General features: G+C 39.2%; 1 protein-coding gene and 1 long non-coding RNA gene across 4 annotated transcripts in view; one reads left to right on the forward strand and one right to left on the reverse strand.

Annotated features, from left to right (window-relative positions):
* The window catches only part of LOC105735215 (uncharacterized), a 29,643-nt gene that overhangs the window by 3,678 nt on the left and 949 nt on the right, over nt 1-25,016 (reverse strand). The window contains exon 1 of one of the 3 annotated variants that reach the window (XR_004224750.2): nt 24,679-24,916. The exons of 1 other annotated variant lie outside the window; for it this stretch is intronic. This is a non-coding gene — a long non-coding RNA (uncharacterized LOC105735215). Of the gene's footprint in view, nt 1-24,678; nt 24,917-25,016 lie in introns of those variants that run through there. One more of the 3 variants, XR_004224746.2, reaches the window with a different exon arrangement.
* LOC100867401 (uncharacterized) lies at nt 1,231-21,813 on the forward strand. Its single transcript, XM_086909929.1, has 10 exons — nt 1,231-1,575; nt 12,149-12,493; nt 12,628-13,011; nt 13,244-15,147; nt 15,237-15,501; nt 15,742-16,458; nt 16,533-16,973; nt 17,092-17,601; nt 18,779-19,408; nt 19,819-21,813. The coding sequence occupies exons 1-10, from the start codon at nt 1,573-1,575 to the stop codon at nt 21,205-21,207; spliced, it is 6,588 nt and encodes a 2,195-aa protein (XP_086766055.1). The 5' UTR covers nt 1,231-1,572; the 3' UTR covers nt 21,208-21,813.

A 25,016-nucleotide genomic window follows, 5' to 3' on the forward strand; every position in this document is an offset into this window, starting at 1 on the left:
CGATAGGATTTTAGTGTCTTTTCCCCCCGTAGTGTTATATTAAATTGCAACGAAAAAAATGTTGGAAGTATTGGAATCTAGTTGAGAATTTAGAGATGTATTTAATTGAAAGGTAAATAGTCCAATTATGATTGCAGTTAAATACTAGTTTAGAAAATTTAACAACATCGTTTATTTTAACGATGGAATATTTTTCAAATTTCTCGAACGAAAGAGAAAATAACGACTGTATAAGTAATAATGAGATTTACATAAGGGCAAAGTAGTAAGTATCATCGATGTAAATTTATCTTAAATCGTTTATTATTAATTACTGATTATCCTTAAACGTATTATTCTTAAGGTAAAATCCTAATCAATTTTTACTTACATATTTTTTTCATATTTGTCGCACGAATATTATTTTCATTCTTGCTAATCTCTACTTATCATTTGCGTTCCAAAAGACATCCAATCTAGAAAATATTCGGAAATTTATACTGATCTTCATCTTTACCAATATATGGAGAAAGAAATTAACAAATCAGGACCTATTTCGATTGGCAATTGGATCATTCTGATCGACGAGCACGTCGATAGGAATTGATGGAGTTTCGTGATCCATTAGATCGTAACGTTCGATCGATGCAACGCAGTTCAACTCGTACGTGAATCGAGTTCGACGAGCAGAGTGACTTAGAACGTGCTTAACTTCTGCAAATCCAAATGGTTGCGTAAAGGTGAACCAGTCTTTTCTACACCATATTTAAAAAACGAGGAATATTAATACCTTCTTAGAAAACTTACGTACCGGAATCAGAATTTAGAATTCTATTTTTAATCGTTGCACGAGATTCGGACTTGATTAAAATTTTCCAAAAATCCGTTTCAATCATCTCCAATTTAAATTCATCAAACCATACCTTGGCCGTGTAACCAAATACACTCAAATATATAAAGAAATTTGACAAAATTGAGTTGCCGATTGCAAATAAGTATATCTCGAAACAAAAGTTTGAAGGAATGCTCTCACCAGGAATGGTTGGCTGAATTTCTCTAAGAAAAATGTGTAGTTTTCAGAGCAACGGTGGAAGGATGCGTGGTATCACTCGATGGAAAAAGATACCTGGAATTGTCTCAGTTTATACCGGTTCGTGGGGCCAATCGAACGAGAGGCTTTCTCCTGGATCACTCGTTTGCACCGAGTCTCTGGAGGGGATATCTATATAGGCTGTCCAGTCTGAGTGTGCCCCTTCAAACTGTTCGCGATCCTAAGCCCGTGCACGACACTCGATTCGTTCAAATTTTTCAATAAATCGCTCGATATTCGAATCTTCTTCTTCTTCTTCTTCTTTTGGAAAAGAAACGGGAGGAATTAAGCTGGAGGAAGAGAAAAAGGAGAAGAGGAAGAGTGGTGAAATATAGGAAGGGGCACGAGGGACATGGCTCGATCGTGGTGCATTGTGAGAGAGTGCAATTGAGACGAACAATAAGCAGCGAAACGTTAGTCGAGTTTAATAAGCAAGCTTTTCGTCCCAAGGCGGAATTCGTCTGCATTCGTCTCTTGGCCGTTTGCTGGGATTATCCTGCGCCATGGTGAGTGGTTGTCGATACCGTGTTTCAAAAATTGGAAAATCGTTCGAACGTGTTTTTTTCTTCTTTCTCGTTTTTGATTTCGGACGAATTTAATTCTTCGGTAAAATTTGTAAATAATATTGGATTTAATTTAGCGATTAATTGCGGTTTAAAGATTAAATATTCGTCGAATTAAAACAAGACAAAGGATATTACTCGATTCCACACTTTCTATCGTTAATGAAATTTAATCGTGCATTGACTTATCACACGTGCCTATACGGATTAGAGGAACTGAATTATGGAAAGTAGCATTTCTCTCTCTTATTAATTTATTTGAACTAATATACGAAAATATATCGTAATAAATAAAATTCACTTAATATTTCTCATATGATTGAACTATAAGTTACAAAAACTTAGATCAAAATAATAATAGAGTTAATAGAGTTAAATTTATTTTTTCTTTTCTCTCGTGTCCAAAATTCTCTAATTAAGAAAATTAGGTTACTAGAATATTAGCTACTACATTATAAAATAGAAAAGAAAAAGAAAGGAAACACTTGGTTATTCCAAGAAAGAGGACTTCCTTTGGAAATTTAAAAGAAGAGAGGAAAAAAAAAAATTTAGACGCGAAATGGAATAATAGGCAAAATCGAAGTTCTGCCGGTGGAGAAGAAATGGGGGTCAGTGTGTGAACAGCTTCGCTCCTTATGTCGCAATTCAAGAGGTCGCCGACCGTTTTCCTTCTTCGATCGTATTACTGTGCTTCTTTCTCTTTTCCTTCCTTTCAACCATGCCAAATTTCCTCCTACGAGAATTTTTTTCTTGGTTTACGTTTTCTTTTTCTTTCTTTTTAGGGAAATTGATCGATACAACGAAAATAAAACTGATTGATTAGATGGAACCTCAGAAGTATTTTAGTGCTGTTGTGTTAATAGAGGAGAGAATCGAACGGCAGGTACAATTCCTCCTTCTGTTGCTAATTACCTGTCACGAAAGGACAAAGTGTTGGCTCGAGATCTTGTTCTAATCGAGACGCGGGAAATTCAAACGAATCGAAGAAAATCGCAATTTCGTTTCGTCTCATCTTAACCACCTCACTCGAAATTTTCTTTCAACTACAACCGGAATAATATCAAAGGAGACGAAATTAGACGCGGTTAGAAATTCAAACGAGTCGAAGAATTTATTCAAATCGTCTTAAATCGTCGAAATTTTCTTTCAACCGGAATAATACGAAAGTCGATCGAAAGAAAAAAATAAAGGATGATCGGTTTAGCTTAGAAATGGTACGCACAGCGTGTGTGCACTCGTGTTGAGCAACGAGAAACGGAAAAGCGGGGAGAGAAGAGGCACGTTAAAGAACGGAAAGATTGGGATCTATCGTACGGAGGTTTAATAGACAATGAAGATTTGCGGCGTCGATAAGTCGAAGCACATTCGAATCCCTTTTCAGTTTCCTCTCGTCACTCCTTTGTTCGTTCGAAGCCCGCTCCACGAATTCTTCGTAATTATAAACGGTGTGTACAAGCGATCCGCATTTCATAATCCCCTCATTATCATCACGGTATCGTCGTAGTTCGAGAAAAATCGTTTATCAAGAAAAAAAAAAAGGATCGATGAAATCGTGCGAATATCACTACAGAACCGTTCTCCGGCTAATTTACCTTCCTTTCTCCTCGTTGGAATGCATCAAAACGTTTGTCGGTTACCAGGAAGTGTTTCGTTTGGAAATCTATACGAGATGGGCCTGGTGGACTTTCGTTCGATCAATGATATTTGATAGCATCGATATTTTCTTACAGAATTATGCTAATTTCAAACTTTCCAATGATGAAGAAAATAAGATAAATCGCGCTTTCGTGACAAGAAATGCTTATTTTTCTGAATATGTAGAATTTTTACATTATCCGATAGAAAAATTTTTTCCTCTCTGATCGAGGCGTAGGATTAAGGTGATTCTTTTTAAACGCCATTTTCCTTTCTACGAGATAATGAAAAAATGCACGCGAGATCAAAAGTGGTCCAACAGTCGAAAAAGTGTGAAGGTGAAAGTATATATATATATATATATGGTACAGGTTATACGAAAGAAAAAGAAGAAAGTCGACTCGATGAATGTATTAAGTGGAACGGACGATACGTCGAAAAGGACACGGGAATCGGGATTGTTTGTGGTGGAATACGTGAGAAGGAAAGATCGGCCACCTGTATTGTATCTTTCCCTTTCCGATTGTTTCATCATTGCGAAAGTGTTCGCGATAATGTTTACGTTTTAATGTTATATAATTATCGTATTAGTAGAGAGAACGAGCGATGCTATGGCGGTAATATGGACGAGCGCGTGACACACGAGTTATTGATAATCCGTGAGACTGCATCGTGGGAAACGATACATTGTTTCGTACAATTTAACGATCGTTTAAACGTTCCATTGTGCGAGATAATGGTTACAAGAAAGAAGCGAAAAAAGTATATTAAATATGTATCAATTTAATAATTTTAGAAAAATTGAGAAAACAATCGACCGTGCTTATTAACGTAATCTTATTTTCTTCTTACGTTGCAACATATTGAAATTTTCATGACATCACTTTATATATTTTAATCATATTTAAATATTTAACTCAGAGGAAATAATCATCTTCACGCTTAACAACCCGGACGTTTCTAATTTTTCATCGTCGAGCGAAACCAAACGCAACTGTCACTTTGAAATGACTTTGAAAATCTCACCAATTGTCCAAGCTTGGAATCGTTTCCACCGACGAAGAAACGAAACCGACAGGCTACAACTATATACAGTTGTTAATCCGAGCAATCAAGGGACACCCTCTCGAAACGAAAGTTTTTCGAGAGGAACGATCGAACGTAAAGATACAAGTAGAGCGTGAAAGGACGTCTGTACGATATTTTCGCGTGTCGTGTTTCCCTTTATTACGGTCAGAATGGGTGCCATTTGGCTGGCCACGCGTCGTCGTCGTTTCGTGTCTCACCGATTCGAGAATCGAGTTGATTAGCGTGTTACATCGGACAGCTGTTCGTTTGGAAACGTGCTCGTTGGTCACCGCCCTCCCTTTCCTTTATTTTCACCATTATACGATCGCGTGCGATTTCTTTGACCGCTCGAAACAATCTTTGTAAAAATTGTCCAGCAAGTTTAGAAAATAGTTGAGTTGAGATTTGTAGATATTTTTTCGAATAGGGCTGGGCATTAACTCGTTGTAATTGTGGTTAAAAAATTACTTTAAAATAATTATTATAGTTGATCCGCTTTTCGTATAATCTTGAACGTTTATTACACCACACTTATTCACGATTGTTATTATTACGTTTCGAACAAACTTATCGAAGTGATATTATTCGTAAGTTCGGTTTTATTATTAATTTTATGCGAGTTAAGAAGATTTTTATGCATAGAATGTGCTAAGAATTAGATTGGGTATACAAGATCGAAAATTCAGTGTTTCGAATCATAAAACGTCCGTTTTACAAGGAGAAAATTCTAACGAAGAATGATTTTAATTATGGCTTCTTTTACTCGAACTTTACGACTCTGTTCTCTTAAGCCGCTTTCTGTTGCTGGTTAACACCGAATATCCCCGATGAGCTGCGAAACGTGGGCAAAAGTAGGATATACGCTAGGCGTAGATAAAAGGAAGCAGAGAAAGCTTAGATTTACGAGTACCGTGAACTTTGAAGTATTCGTCTAAATTGGTAAATCACCTTTCCCCGTTTCAACGCTCGATGCTTCGTTCGCATTCCGAGCAGAAATTTTTCCAAGATGATCTCGATACATTTTCTCCATTCGCGCATCTTTCTCCAATCGCTTCGAAGTGAAAACACGTATCCGGTTTTATACTATACACGTAAAAATCATGATCATCCTTGCTTTAAAAGTAAAGACGCCTGGCAATTGTTACGTTCGAATTAATTTGAAAATAAAACGGAATGTGAAAATCTTGACGATTTTTCACGCAACATTGCAATTTTTCCACACGGAACGATTTTTCTCCTTTCTCGGAGCGAAATAAAAGATGAGAAGGGTTAATAAGCGTCTTCTTATTCGCAAGAGTATTCACTCTCGACGATTCTCTTCCCTCGTTAGAGAAGCATTGCAACCGACTATTTTCATCCTTTTTCTTCTTCTATTTCTTCTTCTCTTCCACTCTTCCGCTCCTACTTTTTTTTCACGCTTGTCCATTCAGATGTAAACAGAGATGTGGCTTTTGGCTATAGTCCAAGATATTCAGGGACAAGTTTTTATAAAGAGTGGCCACTCCTAGCCTGCTCTAAGCCTTTTCGAGAACGACTGTTGAAACTCAACGGTCAAAGAGTCGGACTTGTTTTAATTCTCGATCGATATTCTTCTTTCGTTCATTGATGAATAAACGAATCGTTTCCGTGTATCGCGTATCGAGGATTAAATTTCTATAAAAATAATAAAAAAAGTCGTGGAATTATAATATAAAACCGAAGGAACTTACGTAAAGTTGCGTAATCGTAAAACCGATAATTATACTACATATAATTGAAAGAAACCTGGAAGAAATATGAATCAAACTTTCTTTACTATTCTCTTATTTTAACTTTCCGACTTGTCATTGATCGTTTCTTCCAATAATTGGATTTCGTTGTTTCTTTAATTATTGCTTTTATCGTATCGTGTTACGTTTAAAACATTTCGATTTTATATTTGCTATATTCCGTGCACATTCGCGTTCTTACGCATTACCTGTATAAAGATATAACACAATCCTCGATGTCGCAGAGTGGTTTCGAATCGAGGCATCGAGCAGTAGTATCACAGATTTATGCGCAGACATTCCACGTAATATTCTACTTACGTTTTTCAATAGGGATTGAAGCAAAGCTTATAACAACAAGCTTATATTTCATACTCCTCGTATAAACCGAGTTTCAACTTTCCGACTCACCATTTTCTCGTCGACTTCAAAATAAAAAGTTTAAACACCTGATTCGATTTTGCAAAACGCAGCTGAAAATGACATTTCTTTTCGTTTTATTATCTCGAGCGATTGATAATAATAGATTATCGTTATATAGACAATTTCCCGTATTAATTTTCACTCTAATCTTCCACTCCCTTAAAACTCTCCCCAAACAAATCGACGTTCTTCCTTCTTCGACACCTTCCCACGTCCTTGCCGGTCTACCCACACATACACGAAGAGGAGGAAGCCTGTGGAAGAGAGGCTGTGTGTTTCAACCGTGCTCTTCTCGAGATCAATCAGTGGACCGCGCCTTCGCAGAAGCGACCGAGAGAAAGGTGGCTCGACCTCGTTTCTGACTCTCAGCATCGGTGTCGCCTCTCCTCGATTGATCTAATCTTCTTTAACTGCACTTTAATTTGCTCGCGAGGAAAACCTTATGGATTAATGTACTTTTTTATGTAGGGAAAAAAAAATGAAATAATAGATAAAAGAATTATTGCATCACAATTTTTATGATATATCTTGAGCAACTTTTTTCGCAAAAAAAAAAAAAAAAAATGTCTAAATTTTGTTGAAAGAAGGAAAGAAACGTGTACGATACGGAAAATAAGATTCTGAATCAAAGGCGGGAGCGTACGAGAAGCGAGGAAAAATAGGTTTGACTGTGTATAGAACGTATTATATCAAAAGAAAGAAGAGAGAAAGTTGTGTACACCGTTAACAAGGGAACGCCCGTATGAATCGAGGGAAAGATCGTCGGAAGTAGAATCTTGTATGCGCTTGTATCGGCTTTCTTCGATAGTGAAAGGGAGAGTTTTTTTTCTTTTTTTTCTTTTTTTTTCTTCAGATACGGATCCCATCGATTTCTCGTAGGAGGGAGCCACGAAAGCGTGCCACGTCTTTTAAATTGTTGTTGGGGAAAAAAGAGAAGCAAGGCTATGTGAAGATCGTGAAGATTCGTCGTTAGAAACTGGTCTCGAAAACTTTGTCGGATCGTATTTCGCGAATTGATCTTCGTGGTTGAAGAGATTGTTGATCGATTGGAAATTGAACGATCGAAATTCATCGAAGGATTTCATTGCTAGGTTAGGTTTCGTATACGATATATCAATTTCATATCTGGTAAAATGATTGCTAGGAATTTTAACGAATTAGATTAGATTGCGCGAAAACAAGCTAGTTGAGAACATGGCATTAGATTATTCATCTTTGAGAATTGCACGCTATGAAATTGCAGTGAAATTTCTTTTTGAACGTATCGAAAACTATTTCCACGCAAAAATATATCCCGAGTATAACGTTCTTTATAATAAATCTGAAAATAGAAGTTTTGCTTATTTTTTTTGCTTGAAAATTCTGCCCACGCGACACGAGAAAGCTTCTATTTCCTCTTCCTCTTCGGACCAATTGTTTCGAAATCTTATCGCAGAAAAGAAAAACGAACGGATGCATTTATAATAAATAACCGCGTTGCTTCGAAATACTCGCACGAGAAGACACGTTTAAGGTTCGCATAATAGCAACTGCGCTGATTTTACGACATTCGCTCGGTACGATGACCGAAATTTCGATCAGGAAGCCGTCATGGGGATCCGTTTCGCATAATGCCATTGCGCAACGTGAATCGGCTTGTCTCCCACATACACGGTGTAAAATATATTTGCGCACTGTTTCTCTTCTATAATTTTCTTCAATAATATTAATTTGAAAAACGATCGGTCAAATTTAATTTTATATTATTTTAACTCAATTATTATATATAGGCTGCTTGCTAGTAGTACAAGCTGTGTAAATGAGTAAATCGAAAACATGGAGTAAGGATTTTTCGTTTGGAGGCTTCGTTTTCATTTCGAGGAAATGAACTTTGAAAGTTCTTTGGATTTTTTTTTTTTTACAGGATTAAAGGTTCAAGAATATCTGGAAGAAAAAATTATAGCCAGAGATTTGATCGAGGAATTCGATCGAGAAGATTCATTAGTTTTCGAGCCACAATTTGTTCATATATTTTCGAAATAATACTCGAAAAAGGAGAAAAAAGAAAACGAAGCCTCCAAACGAGAAAGCCTCCTTACTCTATATATTTTCCATTTATTTTTTCCAGTTGTACTATTCGAAACACTCTATACAACAACAAAATTAACGTTAATCATTTTGATATTTTCTCGACACGAAAATATTTTTTTTTTTTCCTTTTAAATTTTGAAAACACGCGAAAATACTGATCCCACCGTGTATACATAGGATTTCACAGCCCGTTTCCATTGTGAGAATGACGAAGAAAGCAGAAAGACCACGACCCGTGTCCGGCACGCGATCTTCCGCGATGAGAATGTACAATGTAATGTAATCGGAATGATGTCAGTAGTACGTTCTTTCGGCAAGATTCTTTTCGAACGGAAGAAAGTCGGCGACTCGAGATAGATCGAGATCCGTGTGATCTCTCTTTTGATTCTAACCTCGTGTCGAAACTCTTATCCCCCTCCCTATTTTTTTCCAACCATGACGATTGCAAGCAACCACCATTTCAGCAATATGCGGCATCGTTAAGCCGTAAAATAGAAACGAAACTCTCCATGATTATGGTCAGCGCCAAATTGGCCTTTATTTCGTCAAACTGTTCCTCCATTAATTGTGATTCGATTATTTTTACAAAAATTTGTTTTTTCACTCGAAGCACGATTAATAATAAACGAATGGCAATTACAACAGTTGGATAAAACGCAAGGTTTTAATTCAAGAAAATAGGAGAAGTGGAGAAGGAAGGAATAGCAATATGTTTAATCGCAAAACGAAAGGATGAATGACGAAATGTTTGCTCGCCGAGGATTTCCACTCATTTCGAAAACATTTCGAGTGAAAGATACACTGTGATAATTATTAGAAACCATCCGTTTTCAGAATTGTTCACAGTTCGTTAGCTGCAGTTGCACTCTGAATATCTCGACACGCAATGTAACAATATCAACGAGGATGATGATCCTTCTAGTGCAACGAGCTTTTCTTTTTTTTTTTATTTTCGCCAATCGTTTTACGATTGTGTAATTGCTATTCGTTAAAAAATATTATCGCGTTGGAAAATATATTTATGTAATTGATTTCCCGAGATCTAGATCGGGGAAAAAACTGGAATATGCTCGAATATAAACGAACAGTTGCGCGAACATTACGCGAACGTTACGAGTCTACACAAAAATGCGAATCACGTAAAATACGTTTTGGTGGAAAATCAAAAAGAGATCGCGACGGTATAATCTCGTATTCGCAAATCGTCTTGCGACAAAGGGAAACGTGCAAACTGTTTGCGTTGCCGAAATTGAATATCGATTCTTTTCATTCTATCCTATACCCCGTAAAAGCAAAAGTCTTAATCTAAATCTTTATTAGTAAAAGTGTTATATGTTTTCGTCTACATTTCCTTTCTGTCTTTCGTATTCGATTCCATTTTCTTTTATTTTGTGAACACGCAGATATTAAAGGTTATTATAGGTGTATAATTAAAAATTCTGCATCATATTCGAAATTTGAGAACGTTCGATGAAGATTTAAACGTATTCGTAATAGCAACGTGCGAGTGTAGCCTGCCACGTTTTGTACTTTTCGAGTTCGCAGTTGGAAGGACGACTACATTCACCGATTAATTTTACTGTTGCAGACCTAGATAAAGTTCCTACGTAGACCGCCTCGCACACTCCTGAATTGGAAACTTTGAAAATACACGTCGAAAGATTTAATTAATCGCGAAATGTTTCGAAATTCGAAAAATTATTATTGCAAATATATATTTGTAAAGGGGGGGGGGGGGAATTTCTTGTTGCAAAGTTTTATTGGCGGATTTTACAGATGCGTTTGAATTTAAACTTTCTCATCGATCATAAAAATTACGGTTGTCCTACTTTGTGAAAAAAATGTATTTTTTTTTTTTTTTTTTTTTTTAAATAAAGTAGCGTAATTGCATCCTTTCTATCGAAACAATCCATTTTCATCCATAAAAATCTCGAGTATATCGATCACGAAGTTAACGATAATTTACAAGTTTCGATAAATTTTTTCCTTTTCTCTTAATTTCTGCAATTAGAAAATTTCTCTTCGAATTATTATATAAATTCCATTAATGTCGCGAAAGTATTTTCTTTCCCCTCTTCTTTTATCTCCCGTTTGCGGTTTTATTAATAGTTATACCAATTGAATCGTGGCTAACTGTTTGTCATAAAACACTTCAGTTTCTTGAGTTCCTGCTGATGATCGCCAAGACTTGCGGTTATATTTTTTACCCTCTTTTCATCCGAGCATAAAATTCCGATCATTCCAATTTACGATCACTATCCCTAGCTGCCATCGAGGATGGCGAGAAACGAAAACGATCAGATTCCGCCTCGAACGTTATTTTCTTTCAATGAAAATAATTTATCTCGATTCAATTCACCTCGTCTTTCCATAATGCGTGCATATTTTTCGAATCGTTACAAATAATCTATTTTTTTAATTATTCGTAAAATGAAAGAAACACGAGAGAGGATTAAAAATGCAACGGTTTGAACTGTAGAAGAGTAGAACGTGTAAACATTATAAACGCTTCAATCTTTACCACACGCCGGTGCGTGCAGAAATCTATTCAATCATACTGCGCATGCTGACAAATGATGTTACTACTCGTTCACGGCCGTTCGTGCGCGGAATACCATTCACAAGTGTTTGGCCAACGCTTGTATTCGCATATCGTTCGTTGACGTTCATTTGCTATATTACTGCTCGAACGATCGAGAACGGAAAATAATAATTTTGAAGTATGACTTTCTCCTTTCTAATCAAAGTTAAGTATTATTGTTCGTTTAAGTATCTACTATCGCGGAAGGAATGCGCGTCTGATTGATTAATTTGAAAGAAAATGCCTATTTTCACACGCATTTTTGTCTCTACCACGTATACTAAACCAAAACGACGAACCGTATCTAAACCTCGATGCATTAGCTATAGAATCTAGAAAATTCTAACGTATCGATATAATACAAAAATTATTTTATTTCTCATAACAATATGTAGGCTAATATAACTTCGTATTCGAGCAATTATGATTAATATTTGTACTAATAAGCTGGACGGTTGAAATATGAAATGAAAATAATTTTTACGATTTCAATCATACCACGTTACTGTATGGTAGTGTATGGTGTCAGGTGTCAGTAACAACAAACCGTTTGAAGTGGAGATAAGCGGTCCTAGCGAAACACCCCTCTTGCCCCTGTGCCGTCCCGCGAGACTTCTTTCCACCAGCATATGCTCACACAAGTACACGCGCACAACAGTGAGAGTAATAAAAAAAAAAAAAAAAAACCAATAATATATTCGTGGAATAATTTTAGAGAGTTCCGGAGGCAAAACAAAAGTTTGATGTAACAAAATTTCGGTTAATTTCGTTTATTTAATTAAGTTACAAACAATTGGCCAAGTAAGACGATAAAATACAATCTCGCTCTGGGAATTTACATTCTATTTCCGCTTCGTCTAACGCGAATTTAAATTGTTTCGTAACTCAGTCAACGTTTATGTATACCAACCAACTTTTGCATTCGATTGGTCCAAAGAAATAAATTAATACCCCCCGCCCGTACACGTATATCGCATTTTTACGATTTCAGACGGTGCACAGGCGTCTTACGCTGACGATATCGGTCTGTTTGATCCTATCGATGAAATTTGGCACGGCACGAGGGGAAAGATGGTCGCGACAGATCTCGAATAGCGAATGGATACCATTGGCGAATCCTAGGGCGGTGCAAACTCAAGTCGAGCAAAACGGGCCGTCCGCTGCACGTTTGGCGAGCGGAACCGCGCACTTGCCTCAGCTTCCGCAACTCTCTCTACCGCCAGCTCTTCAACAACAGTACCAAGAACAATTGTTGCAACTGCAGAAGACTCAGGAAAATATACAAAAGCTGTTGCTACTTCAACAACAGCTTAGAGCTCAACAGCAACTTCTTCAGGTAAAATATTTTTTTACTCCCATTTTTAACAAATTAAAACTCGAATGGATACGAAAGAATCATCTCTCAAATATTAATTTGTATCTTTTCAAAGATATCGAAATTCGAGCTTACAAAAGTGTTTGTTTCCTCAGTCTCAAACGTTCGTACCAAGCGGGTTCAGCAATGCGGACGAGGACAAGCATCAAGTCAGATTGGGAGACTCGCAGGATCTTGCTCCCGAAGATCTGGTGCCACCTCTTCCCTTAACCGAATCGTTGCCGTCGGTTTTTCCGCCGCAAAACTTTCTCCCCCAACGACCCAACCCAGCCACGAAACAGGACACGAGTCTAGCTGAGGAATTGGCTAATTTGCCCGGGCAGGATTTCAAGAACGACCAGTTGTTGCAACAAAGGCCCAACCTAGGAAATGTTGGACAAATCGAGGAGAACCAAAGGCAAGGCGCGAAACAGATAAAGGAATCAAGCCAAGTCGGCTTGGTGTCTCAAAGCGAGGGGGGCCAAGACGAGGACGAAGAGGTTTGTACTCTTGTTGAGTATGTTAGTTCTATGAGTTTTCTGCCCTTCTTATCTCGCGACACTGCCAAGGAAATTCTTAGAATCAGGAATTATGCCGCTCACAGAGTTCGCTGTTCGAGTGTTATAATAATTCTTCTCAATTCTTGATTGCCATGAAAATGTTTCAATCGCCAAAAAAATATACAATACTTGTTCATTTTGTCCCAATATATGCCTTTTCGATTATTTTTAGGTGCAATTAGTTTACGTGCCGGCGGAAACTTTGGCGCAACGAGGCCAGGCCAAGAGGGGGCGTGGAAGGAAGCAGTATCATCCACTGCGTCAGCAGCCCCAACAGCAGAGCCAAGGGGTGGACGCGATAGGACACGAGCAGAACGCGTTTGCCCGTCAAATATTGCAACAGATCCAGATGGAGCGGGAGGAGAAGGCCCAATTTTTGAAAGAGGAACGGATGAAGGAGATCGCGAGATTGAACGAGGAGCAAAGGGCGTTGGAGCGAAAGGCGCGCCTTCAACAGGAGGCGCTGCAAAGGGAGCAAGAGTTGCAGAGGCAACGGGAGGCGGAGAAGAAGAAGAAAGAGTTGGAGAGGCTGGAAGAGTTGGCGAAGCAACGGGAGCTGGAGAGGATCCGGGAGGCGAGGGAGAAGCAGCGTTTGGAAGAGCTGGAGAGAAGGAGATTGGCGGAGGTGCGGGCGAAAGAAGAGAAAAGGCGGGCCGAGGAAGCGAGCAGGCAGAAGGAAGCGGAAAGATTGGCCGCTTTGGAGAGGCAGAAGGAGCTGGAGAACGTGGAACAGCCTGAGAATCAAGCTCAGGCTCTTCCTTTAATCCGAAACCAAAGCCAGCATCGTCAACAATTGTCGGGAACGCCTAAACAGGGAAAAAGTAAGCTCAGGGGGAGGCAAAGGCAGAGGCCTAATAATTTCCAGGATCAGCAGAGTTACAGAGAAGCTAGCACAACTCCATCCCCTAATCAACCCCCTCTCTCGGTATACATGGGAAGTCCCAGCTCGAAGACAGCCAACGTGAAAGTTTCCGACGTGTTGAGGATATTGAAGGACGCGAAGACGATAGCTGTTCTGGACACGGTTGGCCCGGATACGCCTCAAGTATTCGTGGGCCCAACCAGTTTAGACCCCCCACCGGGTTACGCCAAGTTCGATCTTCCCTACCTGTCCTCCATCGATCACAATCGCGTGGAGAGAAGGGTCGACAAGTTGCCTTTCTTCGTCGCGCCGCTCAGCTTCGAGCCCCCTGCAGGATATTCCAAAATCCCTTTCCCCGCGCCACATATAGGATCGGTGGTGGTGAACACGTTGGACAACTCCTTGGATCCCACCACGAAAGGTAGCGACGATCCCAACCCAAGCCCGACCCCTCTTATAGAGCCCAATTCCTATTTGGACGGTTTGGACCCCGTCTCCGACTCCACCACTCCCTCGTACGAGCCTCAGACCACTCAGATAACTTATCCTGAACCGTCCAACACTCCCAAATACGAGCAGACATATTCGACGCCATCCGCCGGATATTCGTCCGGGTCCAGATTCAGGTTCAGGCAATTTTACGGTGACGGTAAACCTGCTTCCGTGATCGGCACTTCTTACTACGACGAGCAGAAAACCGCGACGAGGAAGGACAAGTATTACGTCGACGAAGGTTCGAGAACTACGGAGATCCCCGCGCAAAACGTTGGCAACGTTGATGCGTCGGTGAGTCGCGCGGAAGAAGTTTCGTATTCCACGACGCCCGCTTTCAAAGAGGGAACAATGATCGGTCACCAAGACCCGTCGGATCAACTGGCGTTAATTAACGAACGATTGGCCCAGCAGAGGGAGAAATACAACAGTGGTGGTGGACAGTACAAGGTCTCTGGCGGGCAGGCAGGTAATTTCGACGGTGAAATCGGTGGTAGCGGTGGCGTTAACGACGTTAGAGATTCCGTTGGGCCAACGCAGTATAGCTTGCCAGCCGAGCTGCCCGCGATCTCCCCGCACCTCCCTGGTCTGGTCAATTCTTTGCTGGATAAGAACGAGGCGAAACTTCACACCACGACCACTACTACCAGCACGACGACAACCACCACCACTACGACTCAACGTATTCCCACGACCACTTACAGGCCTCGAAGTAGACAGAGGTAGGTAGGCGTTGCGCGCGGTGATTGGTTGATTTTTGAACGAGGAGGAGGAGGAGGAAGAGAGAAATTCGGTTGTTAATTTTTTTTAGAAGCAGATTAGTTTCCACGAGGCCAAGAACGACGACCGAAACGACTCCATCGAGCAGAACGAGCGTAGATAGAAATCGAAGACCGTACAACAACAGATCCAGATCTAGATTCACGACCACCACCGAGGAGTATCACGAATCCGCTTACGAGCCAACTAGATCCAAAATTTCAGAGACTACGATGAGATATAACGGGGAGCATAGGAGGCCGACCAGTAGAACGCACAAATACAGGAATCGAGATAAGATTAGCCAGCAATCCGAGGTACGTGCATCTTGTGAATTTATGATTCTCTATAAATTGTTTCGGTTCTAACTGTAGTTTAGAATTATAAATCAATCAAAATATTCGATAATATCGGTATTACGTCAAAAACATCGTTGCGATATTCTCGAAAATAGTAACTGTCGAGCGGAAATAAAATATTATTGAAACTTCCATTTCGAATACGTATTTATTTATACGTACACGATTTACATATCGAAACACACTTCGTGCAAATAGGTTCAGAACAAACAGACGCAGCAATCGTACGACACCATATCCCACAGCGACTCGAATCCCCCGACATCGAATGCTTTCCTCCAGCAGACGGGACCAGACTCGAGTAATCTTCGTCACTTCGATTCCTCGTCGAATCTGAACGACTACACCCCGGAGAATTATCCGTCCACCACCGTCAGCACCACCGAGAATTATCCATCTTTCCACGACGTCACGGTGAATCACGGTTCCGCTCTAATCTCGGAAGATTATTCAAGAAGTCAAAGTTATCCTCAAACGATTCAAGAAGATTACCGATCTACCGTGGAACAACAGGTTGGCATCGAGAAGAGTCCAGTGAATGGATTTAATTATCAAGCTCAAAGCGGAGAGCCGTTGGATCAAAGATTGCTTCAGAGAACGAAGGATTATCAGTTGGATGGGAGGGTGGAGAACGGCGACTACGAGGTGTCCACCACCGTTGATCCAATAAAATTGAGAGCATCGGAAGAGGAACAACGTTACCCGTCTGTCTACGAGGTGAACGTACCGCAGACGCAGCCAGAATACAGTTTAACTGGACAAGATAATCTGCATCACGCGGATTCGAACGAGAAGATTCAAACCGGTGTTGTCGATAGTAGTCCTAACGAGCAGCCGATATTTATCCCGTTGCCGGAGAATAAGCAAGAGGATTACGAGTTGTCGCTCTCCTCCACGGAACTTCCATTGCTAGACGTAAGGCGATTCATACAGAGTTTGAAAACTTCTCGTAAGAGATTGTAAAAAAGAAAAATTAATTCCGATTTCAGATAACAACCGACACACCGACGACGAGCACGACTCCTGTGATAATTCGACAACGAGTACGAGGACGTATAGGGACTCGTTTGCACGAGCCTTCGGTTCAGACTCGGAACAGAGGTTCGCAGGACGAGTATGTCCGTTTCAACGTGGTAAACGATTCCTCTCGAACGATATCGAGCAGGCAGAGGAGCAGATCGAGATCTCGTACACCGAGTCACGGATCACAGGTTCAGACCGATGGTAACGAGTACATTAAGATCCACGCGTTGCAACAGCAAAGGCTAGTCGCCACAACAACACCACCGCCATCTACCACGACCACTATGGTCAGCTCAACGGAAGAGGACATCGATTACGGATTTATAAGACCACCGAATTTCCGACCTGTACATCCAGTGGACAATAGATTCCAGCAACCGATCACGTATCGACCTCATTTTTCAGAGGTGGGTGACTTTGAAAAAAAAAAAAAAAAAAAGATTTTTTAAACGAGGAAGTCGTTTATTATAAAAGAAATTTAACCATCGATTGTCACGGAACGAAAGAAAATTCTCTGATTTTCAGGTGCCTCAGCAATCATTGCTACCAAACGAGGACGAAACCGCATTGGAATCGAGTCCCCCGCAATCACAGCTGTTGAAAAATCGTCAAAAGTATCAACCAATTCCCAATCGTCGTCCATCGACAAAAGCGACAACCGTGCCGCCATCTACAACGACTATGGAAACCGTCACTACTACCGAAAAAATACCTGTTGCCACGGTGCTTCCTGACGACATGATATACACGGTGAAATCGAAGTCTCGGCCGGACGAAGCGAAAGAGATCAGAGTGAGAGGTAGAATCCGTCGACCCGGTAGAAAACGCGTAACCACCACGAGCACAACCGAATCCGTGTTGGAGGCGCATAACGAGCTGCCATTGGACGAAAATTATCCGCCGATACGACCACAAGCCGTAACCACAGAGCACCAACAGACGGTGTACAACGATAATTACAATAACAACGGAGGATTCTCCGATGATGCGCGTAATCCAACTGGACAACAATTCTACGAGACGTCCAGCGAGAACGTGAGTACAGTTGAAGATCAGGTTATGAATCAAAAGAGCAGTATTTAACGAGAATGTTATAACTTCGAGTGAAGTTTTTTAAAAGTTAGAATGCGAATCAAAAGGATTTATAAGATAATATATATATATATGAAGCATTTTAAGTTAAAAACGAGCTTCGTGTACATTTATTACGTATATAATGGAAATTTTGATTAATCATGCACGTTCGATTCATTTTTTATCGATGTAAATATAAATTTTTATCCCGAAAGATATAAAATATTTCGGATCGTTGCTTTCAAATTCATACTTGTCATGAATACGCTTGTCTCGACACCCAGAACATGTTTACTTTAACACTTGACTGATTTTACGACCCTATTATATCCGTTCCACTTTGTATATACTGTATCGAACAATAGTTAGGTGGATTAGAAGGGACCTTAACGAGGGTCGATCTGAGGTATGATTAGAAATTCGAGCACAGTTTGTACTGGTATTCGTACACACAGTCTCTTGTTTCTGACCTATTCTTGCTCCAATTCCTTGCTTCGACCAGTTCTTTTATCGGCTATGGTTTGTTTACGAGTTGTTATAAAATAATTATATTTTTCGATATGAAAATTTTATCCTTACTTTTTTCAGGAATAAAAATTTTGAAAATTAACGGACGATATATTTATTATATTTTTCTTTCCAATCAATCTGATCTGATCTTTTTTAATTTAAATCTTGGAATTTTACTGCAAATTCTAGCATTGTAACTCTCGTTAAAAACTCTACTTCTAAAATCTACTTCTCCCTCGGTACACAGTTCTTGCCCTTAAAGAAAACTCGTTCCTTTCAAATATATACAATAGTGACAGCAGACAAGTTTACGCTCCTAAGAGAAGACTGCGCAACGATCGATTTAGGTGGAAAAAAATTAAAAATACTTTCTTTCGACAAGAAAGAAAAAAATAGTAAAAAATTGGGAAACCAGTTCTATTGCGATCAATCACAGCAGATCAATGTACTTAAAACTTTCTAATTTTAAAATTACATAATGAAAGACAAATAATAAAACGCACGAATATTAATCGTAACATCCCTTCTTTCTTCTAGCGCACAAAATTTCCCATCTAGCGATTTCAATTCAACAAATCTCTCGTAATTCGAAATACAAAACAACGTTAAAGCTTCTCTCGAATTCCAGTATCCGCCAGAATTCATGCTGAACTTCGGCAACTACCCGTCCCAACCGGTTCAACGTGGTGACGAATACGATGAGACGCAGTTAGCCGGCGACGCGGCAACGAAATACGGCCAAGCTTCAAGGAGCTCGTCGACGATCGACAATCATCGGACAACGGCGGACATCTACGGCGCGGAGAGCCAGTGGTCCACGAAACTGACGAGGACCTCGTTCCAGCCGAGTTTCTCGGTGAATCAGGTGACGAGTTCGAAGGGGAGCGAAACGTGGCCCCACGACCCCACGTCGAAAAACGCCGATCTACCGGAGATAATCACGGCTCCGCCGGAAGTGTCGTCCGTCACGCTGGTCGTCTCCTCGGACGACAAGAGGACGAAGAAAAAGGAGGAGGAGGAGGAGGACGAGTCGACGTTGATGGGGACCACGATATTCGGTATGAAAACGCAGGAGCACACGGAGAGGAACACGGCGACCACCGATGCTGCCATCAATGAAAAAAGAAACGGAAGCGAGGTTGACGGCAAAGAGTCGTCTCGGCTGATGGGCGACGAGGTGGAGAGCTCTACGAAGCAATTGATGACGGATTTGGAGAAGATTGGAAGGAAGGGTGACAATTCCACAGGCGTGAAGAAGGTAATTATATAGAATATACGTGATGATAACTGGATGGAAGTGAACATGCTTTTATTTATTTATTTATTTATTTGGGTAAGGTAATTTTTCTGAAGACGGTTTATAGGTATGAGGAGTTATCGGAGATCGTTAAAGGTAGGGAGAAGGGAAGTTTAATATTAGTGTGAGAGGACGGGGATATTAATATCGGTATGAGCAGTTGCGTCTTTTGTTAAACGAAAGGGTATTGCGGTATTATTTTTGCTTTTACTAAGATCGTGCTATTTATTTAGAAACCAAAAAAAAAAAAAAAAAAACGATGCAATCATCTTCACCAATTTTCGATCCGTCGCACGCACTGTATAGAAAATTCTAATCTGCTCTCGAATAATAAAAAGAAACGGGTAAAACGATCGTTCCCTTCGTTCCAGATTTCACGAAGGAGAAAAGTGCGCGTTCGAGTGAGGCCGGCCGCCGACGATTTTGTCACAGCCGAGTCCCAACACTTCAACTCGGCTTTGAACGGCTTGTTTCGAGATCAGTACAAGTACAACCCTGTCCGTCAATCGAAACCTTCCGTGTCTTCCTTCGCCTCGCCGGAGAAATCGATCGCACAAGATCTCATAACCGACATTCTGAAGAACGACGACGAGGTTTCGACCGAGTGGACCACGGCCATCACCACCACCCCTCCCTCGATCGAAACGACAGAGATTCAGATCACCACGATTCCAACCGCTTCCAAAACCGAGGAGACAACGATCGCGGAAACTACTTTCGATGATTTATTCGTAAAATTGACGAAAAAGGATACGGCGAAGATAATGGAGGAGAAGAAGGAGAGGAGGAAGGAGAACGTCGAGGGAGAAATGGAAGAAGATACGTGGGAATCGTCGAAGAAATGGAAGAGCAACGTTGAAAACACTGTTAATTTCGGTAATTACATCGCTGGTAAATATAAAAGCAAAGACGAGGATGCGAACGATATCGAATTGTCTCGAAGGGTTGAGAAATTGAGCGTTGATGAAAAAGAGGCGAAAAGAAAGAACGATATAATAGAATCCGTGAATGAGACCGACGGGGAGGAGGAAGGCCGGGCACGAGAGTCGTTGAGGCTGCAAAACGCGAATTTCAATCATCACCCCAAGAACCATAGAGTTAAATGGAGCGAGGTAAGGTATCCGTCCGCCTTCGAGCGGTCGAAACCTTCCAACTGGAAAGCTTACGATTCTGGGAAGATAAGTGGAAAATCCGGAACAACGTCCATCCCAGGATTGGTGACGAAGAACGAGGGGGACACAAGCGTGAAGACGCTGTCCGACTACGTCCAAGCGATCTTCGATACGATGAAGAGCGCCGAAGAGGAGACGAACACGAACATGGAGAATCTGGACATGGAAATCACCACCACCGCCCTTCCTCCTTCCAACACCTTGCACCTCCCGGACCGGTCGAGCGAAGAGAAGTCAACGAAGATGAGGGACGACGACGAGACGATGACTACTCGAATGATCCTCGAGGATGGAAACGAGGCGACCGAGTCCACTGCGAGCACCACCGATGTGGAGGAGCACGCAACCACGATCTTGGGACGAATCGACGCGAACGCAACCACGTCGGCCTTCGAGGATAATTCGGCCCCCTCGACTCCTTTGCCCGCGACTTCGAGCAACGCCACTTTGTCGAGCAATTCGACAGAATCGATATTGGGCAAGGTTCTACGTACCTCGACGACCACCAAGGTCTCCCATATGACGGAGATTTGTTACAGGGGCCGATGCGTGATGACAAGGCCAACTCGAGACGATCGATTCAGATGAAGGGAACGAAGATGGTTCTTTTCTTTGATAAAGATTTTCCATAAAATACGTGTCGTCGTTCTCTTCGATCTGAACCAATTATTTGTGTATATAGAAATTGTAGAGTGGGCCTCGTTCATCCGTGACTTTTATTTATTTTGTTAGAAGATATTTTTCTTTTCTAATTCTTCTCTGAAAGAGGGAAATTTTTAAGACGTTGTTTTCAAACGAGAATTTTGAAGTTTAAGCAATGGAGAGATATTTATTCCATCGATCCGTGTGAATTACATTAACGAATTAATAGTGTTCGAGTGGTAAGAAAAAGTAGTAGTAGCGTACTTAACGTTGATAAGAACGATCAATCATGATCGACGAATTAATCGTGATGCTTGTTTACGAAAAGGGCGCCAAAGGATTTTCTCACTCCTTTGGCTCGGTTCGAACGAACAGAACCAGAGGCCTACTTTTAGCGTTTCGATCACTTTAAAACGGAGGAAAAAGAAAAAAAAAGAACAGAGAAATGATAGAAATGAAATGTGCATTTAACTTAATTCTTCTGCCAGCCGTTGGTATACGTGTAAGTTAAGCGTTTAAGTATTTTAATAAAACACACGATAAAAGTAAAAAGTCTCGTCTCACACGAAACCCAACAAGTTCCTCGACTTCTTGCGGTTGAATTAAACCGCAGTAACGACCATATTTATAAATCGTTGGAAACTCTCGAGATCTGAGTAAAATTAGTCCTCGTTTCGTTATACACATTATCCACATTATATACTTATTTCAATACTTATAAGAAAAGATTATATATTTTAGCTTCAAAGGCTAAAGATGACTCGTTTAATCTTCTACGTATATATTGTGATTAATTTAAATTTAAAAATTGGAAAATTTTTGAAAAATTAACAAGATAAACGAAGAATTACGAAGATTGATAAAAAAACATCTCTTTCAATTTTTTTTTTTTTTCATAGAAAAATCTATTAAAATATATGCGGGGAAATGTAAAGAAGAATAGGTTCAAAATTTAATTAAAAAATTCATATTTTTTTCAATAAATAATTACTTCACATGAGAACTATACGACGAACAATAATATTTTTCAAAATTCTTTTTCTTTTGTACAAAAATTCAAAATCTCTCAATTTTAATTAAATCCACAATCGAACGCAGAAAGATAATTAAAATATAAAAATTACTCAAAAATTCAATAGTTATATTACGTAGATACATAACGTAGAAGATAAGATAAGATAAAATTTAATTCTGAGTGAAAGCATGAAAAAAAAAAAAGATGTCTGAGAAATCGTTGTTGCAGCCAAAGAAATTAAATCATTTGTTGGAAAACAGTGCCAAGAATAAACGTTTCTCTCATTGTAGTCACGCGAATTCAACAGCATGGCATTGGGAAACCATATACATTATCCTTTCAAAAGGATAGACAGACAATTTCTGAGCTGTTCTCGCCTCCTCCGTGTTAAATTGAACCAACAAATTGCCAGGACCAAAATTTAATACAGTTCATTAGCCTGGTTATCTCTTTTAATTAACCTTCTATTGCTTTTCTTTGAAAAAATTCTAACAACGATTGAATTGGTCCACAAGTTTAATCCTTTATCGATCCTCACTATGAAAATATTAATAATATTTTTATACCAATAATCCTTCATTGATAAATCCTAATCTGATTATTATTTAAAAAAGAAAAAAAAAGTTTAAAACGACGAGTTTAAAAGTGTTTGAATTTTTGTAAATATTTTAATATTATGTTTCTTTTTAACTCAGACTTATTAATTTAAAGACAATTTATGCAATTATATTAAAAATGATGATTATAATCAATAAATTTTGATTTATAGAATGATAATAATATATAATAATATAATATTATGTCATGCGAGATATAAGAAAAAAAATTCGACTGTAACAAATGATATTTGAAATTGTCGATACTACGGTAAAAATTAATCAAATTAATTCTTGTGACATATATTCGATCATCTTTAGAATTCTATCTCATCCCAGGCTTGTTTATCGATGCATTAACTTGCTCTTGAGAGCCATCATACTCGGCGGAGAAAATTATCAAAGCGTACCGGAAGTCACATTACGATCATTTTCCAATAGCTACGCTTTCCTATCTGCATTCAATTGAAGACCGTGTTATCGATTTCTGACGATATCTGTGCTGCGAGACCGACACTGTCACATTTGATAGTCATTTCGATTCCGGAAATAGGAAATAATCAACTCGACGATGTTTCGAAATAGATTGACGACGGTTTGAATTTAGAGCGTGTCCTTGACACCTGCGAAAAAGTCAATTTTCCACACCACGGATTTTAATTTCGCACTATGAACGATTTCACGAAAATCGAAACACAATATTGATGTTCGAATCTTAGAACGCGTGTCAAGTCATGATCAATCGATTTTTGATATTGATTATATTCATTATATTTTGTATTACAACATTATTTACTTAAAAATTAATTATTGGATTTTTTATTACTTAATATAAAGTAGAAAAAGATATTTTCTAATGAATTTTATTTTATTTGTTTGTTTTTTTTTTATAAATATTTTATAAGATTTCTTAAAATAAATCCTTATAAAATAACAGACTTGAACCAAATGTTCAGAACATATAGGAAAAAAGTAGTTTTGCACTAGGCGTGAATGTCAACCGAATCCTTAACCTAATTTTCATGTGGCAAAAATACTCGAGTTTCCGGTGGTGTCACATGGCGTGGAAAACGACAGGAAAAGGAAAAAAAAAAAGTAGCACGAATCGCAGTGAATATATACTTCAGCGAGGAATGGCGTAGCATCGGATCGATCGCGAGTCGTATCTGAAGTTCGCTACAGATAGCGGAAATATTTTCTTATTTCGAGAAAAAATGAATATTGGTTATAAATTATCGAGATTTATAGTATCGAGGGCAATGTATATACGAATGAACTTGTACTTCAACTTCATGTAATCAATTCACTGAAGTGAATTTTCAATTTATTTCATTGTTTTTTTCAAGTAATATTTATTTACGTTTAATTATGAATTGATAAAAAGATTGATATATCGATATTTATTAAATCCTAAAACAAGCGATAAATATTTGTTCGTGAATTTTAAAAGTTTGAAAATATCTTGTGCTATAATAAATTTTTCTGAAAGAAATAAAATTATAATTTCATTTTAATATGCACGAGATGCAAAGTAATAAAACTCTTACTACTATTGTTAAATGTTATCATTTAAATATTTTCAAAAAGATTCATAGAATTTATGATTGATTGATCGATCTTTTCATTAAATTTAGGATTTGAAAATCCACCAATAAAGCAATCGAATTGGTCAACAAACAATAATGATTTATCAGTTAGAAATAAAAAACCGCCAAGAAACTTAACCTAACTACAACACGTGATTTTTACCGTTGCGCCTCTTTAGACTTATCTATTTTATTTATAAATAAATTGAATTCAACTTACCACCACGATTGTAAATTCATGTTATTCCAATCAACTTCTTCGATCAATCACTTATACATTTCACATTTATCTTTTTATCAATGATTAAATAAACTTCACAATATTTAGTTATCACTAACGAAAAAGGATTGCAAATAAATTGAGAAAATTGTTCGATGACAATGAGACGCGAAAGTGGCGCCACGACGCGGCCAGCGCCACGAAACGCTGCAGCGGCGACGAAGGGCGAAGAGAGTTTGCGAACGAAGAGAAACCAGTAGAGGTTGCATAGAGGGAGCGAGTTCAGTTCAGGCGCAAAGGTCCTCGGTTAAGGACGCGACGGTCCTGTTAATCGGGAC

Source organism: Apis florea, unplaced genomic scaffold, assembly GCF_048593485.1.
Source record: "Apis florea isolate Af1SG1 unplaced genomic scaffold, ASM4859348v1 contig_3170_pilon, whole genome shotgun sequence".
NCBI classification, from domain to species: domain Eukaryota; kingdom Metazoa; phylum Arthropoda; class Insecta; order Hymenoptera; family Apidae; genus Apis; species Apis florea.